This window comes from Ptychodera flava (assembly GCF_041260155.1).
Source record: "Ptychodera flava strain L36383 chromosome 23 unlocalized genomic scaffold, AS_Pfla_20210202 Scaffold_23__1_contigs__length_28996876_pilon, whole genome shotgun sequence".
Classification (NCBI taxonomy): Eukaryota; Metazoa; Hemichordata; class Enteropneusta; family Ptychoderidae; genus Ptychodera; species Ptychodera flava.
Window position 1 is genome coordinate 21,228,836 of NW_027248277.1, and position 11,338 is coordinate 21,240,173.

Here is an 11,338-nt window from a genome sequence, read left to right on the forward strand (position 1 = left end):
TATTTCATGAAGGATTTATCAATAAAAATATTGACTCTAATTTTTCCTGTTGTATGTCATGCATTGATGATTCAACCCCTCCAAACTTAAAGGGGCAGTCCCTAATCCCTGGTTCTTGTATGAGTTCTTGTTGACATTGAGTATTTACATGGTGTTAGTCCTTTGTTAGTCCCCATGGACAACGTCCGGGGGACATAGGTTTGGTCATGTCCCTGCATGCGTCCATGCGTCTATGCATCCGTCGGTCAGTCAGTTCACGCAGATATCTCAGAGATGCCTGGAGAGACTTTATTCAAATTTGTAACAATGATTATTACCTATGTCATACATATGCATGTTGATTTGTTTTGTGATCCGATATCCAATATGGCTGCTAGGTGGCCATTTTGTTTCCAGTATTTGATGTCGGTGCATACATTCATGCAAATTTCTCAGTGATGCTTGGAGCGATTCTATTCAAACTTGGTACAAGGATTGCTCTACATGTTGTACATATGCACATCGATTTTTGGTTTGATCTGGTCTAAAATGGCCGCCATTTTGTTTCCCATATTTGATGACAGTGCGTCCGTTCACGTAAATTCCCAGTGATCCCGGTAGCGATAGTATTGAAAGTTGGTACATATATTAATCAATATGTCATATATTATATATGCACGCTATTTTTTGTAATGATCCAATCAAAAATGGCTGTGTGACAGCCGTTTTCTTTCCTGTATTTGATATATCCACAGGGTCGCCAGGATTTATACACAAGGGGCTCAAGGATGGCCAATTAAGAGATAATAAAGATTATGTCATACCAGTATATTGATGGCGCAAATACAGCGATCTGATTGGTTGAGACGCGAAAAGAACCATGGTATATTGGTGAGATACAATGGCTGACATACGCACAAGCTCTCAGCTTGAGCAAAAAAATGTTTTTGTCGTTCCTCGCCAGAATTTCAATATACTGTTATGATATAATAGCAATAAATCACACCCAGCAATGCTATACCACTCGATTTTGACCAGTTCACTCCATATATGCACTCGCTATCGCTATATATATGTCGTGAACTGGTCAAAATCTCCTGGTATACCGTTGCTGGGTGTGCTTTTTTGATTAAATAATGCTCTGTCCATGCATAGGAGATGATGAATGCAGATATCTCAGATATGCCCGTGCCAATTCTTTTTAAACTTAACACAATGATACTACGCTATGGCATACATATACGGGTCCACTTATATTGGTGTGGCTTGCATAATTATTGCTAATTTGCATAATTTGGGATTAGAGCGCTATTTCTGGTACGACTGTGCCAAATTTGATGAAACTGTGCAGATGTTTTTCACACAGAGTTTTTATATCACACATTGACATATGTGAGTATTGCAAAAATTAATTGTTATTTGCATATTTGATGAATATTTATAATTAGGGTGATGTCTAGGTGATGAAATGTGACACAGGTGATAATCTGTCAGTGTAAAAATGATTTGCAACATCATATTGATTAATTACTACTTGAATCATTTTTGTAATTAGGGTGGCAGACCAGATTGGTTTTATGTTTTCACCACCATGGAACTCATTCTTGGCCATTATAAGCCTCATCTGTATTGCAGTATTTTCAATCATAAACCCAGTTAACAAACAGGACTCTATCCTCGCTCTCTGAGGACCTGTAATCAAATTACCAATTAACAAGTCATCGTTGATGACACAGTCCCCACTTGTTAATGGGTACTTTGATTACATGTCCTCAGAGAGGATAGAGTCATCTTCATTAATTAGGTCTGTGATAAAAATACTGCGATACAGATGGTGCTCAATGGCCAAGAATGAGTTCCATGGTGATGAAAACATAAAACCAATGTAGGCAACCATCCTAAAGTTCATAAAATGAGTCAACTAGGAATTAATCAACAGGATGTTGTAAAACACTTTTGCATACAATCCTAACACTTAACAGATTTTCAATGTTACCATATTTCTTGATGCAGTATCTACAACACTATGAGATCAACATCTGTATCAAGGTTCATCAAATTTGACGTTGTATTAATTTGTTGCTATATCACTCTAATTAGGAAAGTTCATTACTTATGCAATTAAAAATTAATGAAAATGACACTGATAAATGTCTTTTTCAATGTTAAAGCAATGTGAGCTTAACATCTGTACAAATTTCATGAATTTGATGCAGTATTTCTTGACATATCAGCCTACTTACGAAACTTCAATAATTGACATGTTACTGCTACATGATGTGAAAGAAATTGACGAGCGTATGTATGAAATAGGTCAATGTCCTTGTACCAACTTTGAATGATACTGGTGGAAATATGTCTGAGTTATGGCTCTGTACATTCGAAAATTGTAACAAAATCACAGCCATGCAGCGATATTTGATCTCACTATTAAAAAATCAACACGTATATGTATAACATAAGTCAAAGTCCATGTACCAATTTCGAATAAGATCAGTTGAGACTTGCCAGAGTTATGGCTCTCGACATGAAACAACCATAACAAAATTGCTACCATGTGGCCATATTGGACCATCTCGTGAAACAAATCGACATACATATGTATAAATAAGTCAATGTCCATGTACCAACTTTGAATAAATTCGCTTGATACAAGTCTGAGTTATGGTTCCAGACATGAAAAATTCAGAAAAAAAATGGCACCACTGCGGCCATATTGGATTGTATCACAAAACAAATCAATGTGCATATGTATGACATTGGTCAATGTCCTTGCACTATGTTTCAATAAAATCCGTGAATAAAATCAGTTGAGATGTGCCCAAGTTTTGGCAAAGGACATGAAAAATTGTAACAAAATGGCTGCCATGCAGCCATATTGGATCATATCATGAAGCAAATTGACCTACATATGTATGACATAGGTTAATGTCCTTGTACCAACTTTGAATAAAATCGGTTGAGATATACCTGAGAATTATGGCTCTGTACATGAAAAAATTGTAACAAAATGGCTGCACGGCAGCCATATTGGATTGTATCACATAACAAATTGACATGCATATGTATGACATTAGTCAATCTCCTTGTACCAACTTTGAATAAATTCGCTTGATACATGTCTGAGTATTATGGCTCTGTACATGAAAGCATCGTAATAAAATGGCTGCCTGGCAGCCATATTTGATCGTATCACGAAACAAATCGATGTACATATGTATGACATGGGTCAATGTCCTTGTACCAACTTTGATTAAAATGGGTTGAGATATGCCTGAGTTATGGCTCCTTACATGAAAAAATCGTAATAAAATGGCCGCCTGGCGGCCATATTGGATCGTATCACCAAAAAAATCAACGTGCCTATCTATGACATTGGTCAATGTCCTTGTACCAACTTTGAATAAAATCGGTTGAAAAATGTCTGAGTTATGGCTCTATACATGAAAAAATCGTAATAAAATGGCCGCCTGGCGGCCATATTGGATCATATCACAAAACAAATCAATGTACATATCTATGACATTGGTCAATGTCCTTGTACCAATTTTGAATAAAATCGGTTGAAACATGTCTGAGTTATGGCTCTATACATGAAATAATCGTAATAAAATGGCCGCCTGGCTGCCATATTGGATCGTATCACCAAACAAATCAATGTACATATCTATGACATTGGTCAATGTCCTTGTACCAACTTTGAATAAAATCGGTTGAAACATGTCTGAGTTATGGCTCTTTACATGAAAAAATCGTAATAAAATGGCCGCCTGGCGGCCGGATCGTATCACACAAAAAATCAATGTACATATCTATGACATTGGTCAATGTCCTTGTACCAACTTTGAATAAAATCGGTTGAAACATGTCTGAGTTATGGCTCTTTACATGAAAAAATCGTAATAAAATGGCCGCCTGGCGGCCATATTGGATCGTATCACAAAACAAATCGACGTGCATCTGTATGACATATGAAGTAATCCTCTTACCAAGTTTGAATGAAATCGCTCTTTGCATCTCTGAGATATCTGCGTGAACGGACGGACACACGGACGCACGGACGCACGCACGGACATGACCAAACCTATAAGTCCCCCCGGACGGTGTCCGTGGAGACTAAAAAGTGGGGACTGTGTCATAAACGATGACTTGTTTACTTTAAACAGCAGTTTTAGGTCACAAATTCATGACTTTGCCATGTGAGTCGTGACCTCTTTTATTCAAAGAGACAATAGCGCTGAACTAATATGTATGGTCCATGACATGGTAAAAATTACAGTGTAACAAATGACAATGAACACTGCATTGATATGAACTGAACTGAACTCAATTGAAGTAGTTTGCATTAGAGCGCCCTCTACATTAACCTTGAAAGACAAGATCATTATCATGTTCTCTTGAGATAATAGAATGAGTGCCCGCCTAAACGAGTAGACCGGCCTCAACATCGATGATACTTTGATGCCAAAATAACCCATGAATTCACCCTCCGACCCAGGAATAGAGGTGCGTATTGAAATAGTAATTGATTATAGTATTGATTAATTTACAGTTGAGTTTGTAGTTGTAGAACTTTCCAAGTTATCTTGACTTTATGTAGAGAGTTTCTTACATAGATTACGTTAATTTTTGTCCTACAGTTTTTACGTTAACAATGTCGATGAATAAAACTGAATATTGGTAATCTGAAGAACTGTGTTGAGCAAATATATATCCGCAACAGTAAAAACTCTACCCTGTGGATTCATCGACATTTCAACGAACGATGGCATCGGCAAAACAGTAGATATGGACGTCAGATTAAGCTGACTGCAAGAGCCTTGGCAAATGCCAGGGAGAAGATTTCCAAGGACTTTGACCACTCATACAGACGCCTCTATGATGTAATGCAAGACACGTATGACCTGATCGTGACAGGTGAGGACAATACACGTGTTAATTAAGAAAACTATGATAAGTGGCTACCACTGCTAGACAGATTCTACCAGTCTGAATCAGAATTTCTTGCAATGCTGGATGAACAAGAACTGAAACAGCTTGAGACACAGTTGCATGTGAGACAGGGAGACATTGAAACTTTCCAGTCTTTTGTCACTGACTTGTTGAAGACTGCACAAGTCAAACAAGAGCCAGATAGTGCTGAACACGTTACGCCAGTGAAACAGATGAGTGCGCATTCCACGCATTCCAGCAACAGTGTTGAGAGATTGCGAGGTGTTGACATGAGGAAGTCAGACTTAGTAGATAGCGTTGCACTACCCAAAGACAAAGAACAGCTTGGCTTACAGATGAAAGAGATTGATCTTCAAATAAAGACAGCAATGTTAGAGTTTGAAGGAATGAAGGCGGAGTTGAGAAAGGAAATCAAGAAGGCTAAAAGAAGAAATACTAGACTTCCAGTATACAGCGATGATGAAACAGACCATCAAAGTGAGTGCAGCTCAAAGTACTCTGATTCTGTATCCTCCCATGGGACTTTCCTATACTCTAGCCGAGACAGTGTAAACTCAATACACACTGAGCCAAAGGCTACACCGAGTAAACGTATGACGTCACCAAGTCGCCATGGTGACAGAGAGAAGTTTTCCTTTACTGCGAAGGAATTAAATACGCTCTTGAACAATCGAATTGATGAACTTCCAGAAAGGAACCAAATGTCTTCAGTGGTTCTGTGTATGATTATCCAATGTGGAAAAAAATCATTTGACGCATTGATCGAGAGAAAGGTCTCAGTAGCTGCCGATAGACTGTATTATCTAGGCAGGTACACTTCCGGTGAAGCAAAGGAAGCTATCAAGTGTTTGCTTTTACAAGACACAGATGAAGTGTACACCAAGGCTAAGAAGCTACTAGCTGATCGCTATGGCAACAAAATGGCCGTTGCAGAGATGTATAGAAAGAAGATCCATGACTGGCCCCAATAAAGAACAGAGATGGTCCAGAGCTGCGGAAATTTGCTGACTACCTGCAACAAGCCAGTCAGCAATGTCAACGATGCGATAACTCAGAGAGTTTTGCATGATCCTGAGGAGCACGAGAAAATACTGCGATAGATGGGACTGCTACGTTTACAAGCAGACGAAGGGTTCCAATGTTGATCTGCATGATGATGATGGAGACAACCCGTACGGAAGTTACCCATCATTCTCCAAGCTTTGTGACTTCTTGAAGGAAGAGGCTGAAATTGTTTGCGGTCCAAAAACCGCAGGACAGAAGACAGTACCAAGACGACAGCTGAGAAGCCAACGAAGAGTAAACAAAATGCTGCCAGAATCTTCAAAACTGGCACAGAAGAGAGCAAACAGCGCCCTCAACCGAAGCAGAGTTCAACTTCTTCCAAGAACACTAACACTAGTAACAAACCTTGTGTTGTTTGCAAAGGACAACATAACATCGAGTCTTGTGATGATTACCTGAAGATGACCTTAACCCCTTGACTACCTATGGCGCCAGATATATCCGGCGCCATATTGAATAACCATATACGAGTGCCGGAAATATCCGGCACAGTTAAATAGGCGTATTTGCTTCGTTTTTGTCGCTAAAAATCCCGTAATTTCGGCGTCGGCACGCAGCGCAACTAAGATTGATGTATTCCGATCTGGCCTGAATGTAATTGCGCCCCGTACGTCCCAGTATGGCCAAAATCCGGAAGCAAATGTCTTGACCCATGACCTCGACCCTAAAAGGTCAGACTGATCACAGAAGCGTCGCGCTGATTGTTTACAGTTTTCAGAAGTACGGACTATCGCGAAGATGTTTATGGTTAGTTTTTTAATGAAGTGAAATGTTTATTTATGGAAAACAAATGATTTATATGTAAATATGTTCTGTTAACAGCAATATTCGTGAATGAAACTAGAGGAAATACAATTTTTACTATAAGCCAGTGAAATTTTATAGCAGCCATAATATCAATATGACTGATCACGTGACTGATCAGGTGTTTGGTCATGTGATATGTTGTTCCCAAAAATGTATTTTTAAATATTGTGAATTATTTTTCGATAAATTATAACCATTTTAAATGATTGTTTCTGCAAGAAAGACATAAGGCAGGTGTTTACAAATATAAAATGTGTTGATTTTCAAATACAGAATCATGTCAGATGCTGATGTTTGTGGTTCATTTACTCTGCCTTTTTGAGAAAAATCATAGATAGGTACATCTATAAATAAAGTAAAGGGTAGTTAATATTACATATGTGTAAAGACAATGCCATGAAAATTGCAATTGTATTCAAATTTGCGTCATTATATGGGTTCAAAACACGTCCTGATGCTTCAAATATTCATATTCTTTGCAAACTCTGGTCACATGATGTGTCATGTGATCAGTCACGTGACCTGGAAATACAAAACTTATGTATGTAAAAAGTTGAAAATTTCATGCTGATTCAGAAAATATATGGTTTATTGGTACTTACTTAATTTTTACTCTAAGCAGTGTTCATGCAATGACCACACCCAAGATTTTATCAATATTTACATAAGGGGCCTGGTATATAGGAATACATTGGCCTTGGTAGTCAAGGGGTTAAACGACCGACAAGCTTTAGTGATGTCAAAAGGCCTGTGTATGACCTGCCTGAGATGGGGACACAGACGACGCGAATGTCGAAGTAAGGGACCGTTTAGTTTTTACGGCCGGGGGGGGGGGGGGGGGGGGGGGTGTGGCAAAATCTTGTCGCCGGTGTTCAAAAAAATATAGACCCCCTGCACTTTTCACGAAAAAATGATGACCCCCTCCTTTGTCAGACGAAAAATTTTGATGACCCCCCCCCCCCCCCGCTGAAATATAACCAAAACCCATATGTCGAATTTACCCGCACGGTTTGGATTTGAACTCCGGTACGTGGCGCACTTTATTCGTGTAGCAGAGATGCCAGTGCACAAACTTCTCAGCCACATCCATGCAAACGTCTGTTAATTAGGACGACTGTAAGGCAATTTTGAACTTCCATAATGAGACAACTTATGTCCATGGACATTGTATAAAGTAAACTTTATTGGAGTGGTTCGCCAAAGGCAGCCCTCCGGTTAAGAGGGTCATGGGCCATTACGTAAAGTCAACTTTATTCTAGTGGGCCACCAAAGGTGGCCCGCTGATAAAAAGAGGGTCGACCATGGCCATTGCACTAAGTAAACTTTACTGAACAGGGCCGCTGAAGGCGTCCGGCCGTTAAGATGGTCATGGGGTATTACAATAAAGTCAATTTATTGTAGTGGGCCGCCGCAGGCGGCCCGCCGGTAAAGAGGGTCGATCATGGCCATTGCATGAAGTAAACTTAATTGGAGTGGTCCGCCAAAGGCGTCTGCCTGTTAAGAGGGTCATGGGTAATACATAAAGTATATTTATTGTAGTGGGCCGCCGAAGGCGGCCTGCCGGTAAAGAGGGTCCATCATAGCCATGGCATAAAAGTGAACTTTATTGTAGGTATTATGTTTTTGAAAATGTGGTGACCCCCCCTTTCCTACCAGTGAAAAAGTGATGACCCCCCCCTTCTCGGATTCCAAAATTATGATGACCCCCCCCTGGATTTTGCCGGCCCCCCCCCGGCCGTGAAAACTGAATGGTCCCTAAGAAGGTATGCGGTACTTGTGGACAAGGCCACCATACCACACTACATGATGATCCCTCCAGTAAGAAGAATCCAGACACCAACCAAGCTTCCCAGAAAACAGAGGTGAAACAAGAAACCGCTGTTCACACCGAGTAGAGGTCAACAAAGATTATACAGGTACATGTTCCCATTCACTCATTGTGCCTGTATACCTACATCACAAGAAGACACCGGCTACACAAACACTCGTGTATGCCCTGCTCGATCCACAATCTGACTCCTGTTTCATAACAGAAGACGCCCTGCTTAGCAAGATGAAGGTGAAAGGTCGTGAAGTACAACTGAAACTATCCACCGTGTCGGATGATAACTTAGTGGTCTCATGCAAGAAAATCGACGATTTAGTCATCAAGGATCTGGACGTCACAACCAAAGTAAACCTGCCCAGTGTTTACACAAGGAATGTCATTCCAGCCAGCCACGACCAGATTCCAAAGCCAGAGACACTAAGACAATGGCCACACCTACATGAAGTTGCAGAGAAGTTGTATCCATTCAGAAATGATGTCGAGATTGGCCTTTTGATCGGGTACAACTGTGTCCGTGCCATAAAGCCGAGAAATGTTATACTTGGCGAAGACGACGCTCCCTTCGCAGTCAAGACTATTCTTGGATCGGGTGTTATCGGCATCGTGAACAAGTCAATGAACTACAACGACGTACGTGCATGCAGACTTGTCAATACAGAAGAAAGAAGATGTCACTTTGCCTTCAGAACACAGACTAAAGAACTCAGTCCAGCCCAGGTGAAGCAAATGTTCGAGCTCGACTTCAGCGAAGGGAAAATTGATGAAAAGGTATCGATCCAAAACAGACGATTCCTGACAAAGGTACGTGAAGGAATCCGCCAAGAGATGACGGACACTTTGAAATTCCACTTCCATTCAAACAAGATGAAGTTAAGTTACCAGATAACAGACCCTTATAGCTGTTAAACGCTTGGCTAGATTAATGAACAGACTGATGACGGATAAGCAGTATAAGTTCGATTATATTACCTTCATGAGTGACATCATAGACAAAGGGTATGCAGAAAGGGTACCCACCGATGATGAGCCACAGACAGACGGTCAACGATGGTACATTCCACATCACGGCGTGTATCACCCGAAGAAGCCAGGTAAAATACGAGTGGTATTTGACCGCAGCGCTGAATATCACAGAGAGACACTGAACAGCCACCTGCTTCAAGGACCAGATCTGACAAACGAGTTGATCGGAGTTTTGTGTCACTTCAGACAAGAACCGATAGCATTCACTTGCGACATCGAAGCGATGTTCCACCAAGTTGGAGTTGACGTTAAACACCGTGATTACCTGAGATTTCTTTGGTACGAGAACGGCAACCTTGATAACGAGCCCACTGAATACAGACTGTTTGGAGCAACGTCCTCACCAGGCTGTGTAAACTTCGCCCTCAAGACGACAGCTGACCTTTATGAAAAGGACTATGGTAAAGATGCTGCTGACTTCGTTAGAAGAGACTTCTACGTCTACGAGGGGTTGAAGTCAGTCCGAGAGCCGTCCGAGGCAATTAACCTGATTGAGAGCAGCCGACAACTGTGTCAGAGAGGCGGCTTAAATTGCACAAGTACATATCGAACAACAAGGAAGTCATCGATAGTATTCCTCCAGCACAACGAGCTAAGGACATACAAACCATCGACCTTCGTTGCCAGAACCTACCAATCGAGTGCATGCTGGGTGTGCAATGGTGTCGAGTCCGACACTTTCCAATTTCGAGTCCAGCTGAAGGACAAACCACTGACAAGACGAGGCATCTTATCGACAGTAAGTTCGGTGTACGATCCCCTCGGACTTGTATCCCCACTACTTCTCGGAGGCAGACACATACTGCAAGAATTATGCAAAGACGGTGCCGACTGGGATGATCCGATACCAGAAAACACCATGATTAAGTGGGAAAAATGGAGAAGAGACATACTTCTTCTATCAAGTTTGAAGATACCAAGATGTTACAAGCCTAACAACTTTGGTTAATTGGAGAAAGCAGAACTACACCATTTCTCCGATGCCAGCCATTATGGTTACGGCCAATGTAGTTACCTGCGACTCATCGATGACGAAGACAGAGTTTCAAGTTCTCTCGTCATGGGAAAATCCAGAGTGGTTCCAACCAGACCAATGACGTTGCCACGATTGGAGCTCACAGCCGCGGTAATCTCAGCCAGAGTTGGCGCCTTTCTGAGAGACAACCTACAATATGAAGATGTCAGCCACACATACTACACCGATAGTAATGCGGTATTGGGCTACATCAACAATGAAGCAAAGCATTTCCACATCTTTGTAGCAAATCAGTGGACCAGTGGAGACACGTCGATACCAAGACAAATCCAGCAGACTTGGCTTCGAGAGGTATGACTGCAGACGAGCTACTTACAAGTACTCTATGGTGGAAAGGACCGGCTTTCCTGACTGATATCGAACTGGAACAGACAACCCAAGAAATACCTGAACTCGATACTAATGATCCTGAAGTGAAGAAAGAAGCAACAGTCCTCGCTTCACAAACAAACTAAGACTATGCCGACGTACTGACAAGGCTAGAGTACTTTTCCAGTTGGCATAGAGCCAAGAGAGCGATAGCAGCGTGTATGTAGTTCAGAGAGAAACTACAGAAGCGCAGCGTAAAGAAACCGAAGAAATGTGAAGATAAGGAGACCCTGAAGAAACTGATTGAAAGCGACTATGTACCAGTCGACGTTGAAGCA

The 11,338-nt window shown here is 41.2% G+C and overlaps 1 protein-coding gene across 1 annotated transcript; it reads left to right on the forward strand.

Moving 5' to 3' along the window:
* Window positions 1–9,605: 9,605 nt before the first annotated feature.
* LOC139123843 (uncharacterized) lies at window positions 9,606–10,604 on the forward strand. Its single transcript, XM_070689993.1, has one exon. The coding sequence runs from the start codon at window positions 9,606–9,608 to the stop codon at window positions 10,602–10,604; it is 999 nt and encodes a 332-aa protein (XP_070546094.1).
* Window positions 10,605–11,338: the final 734 nt, after the last annotated feature.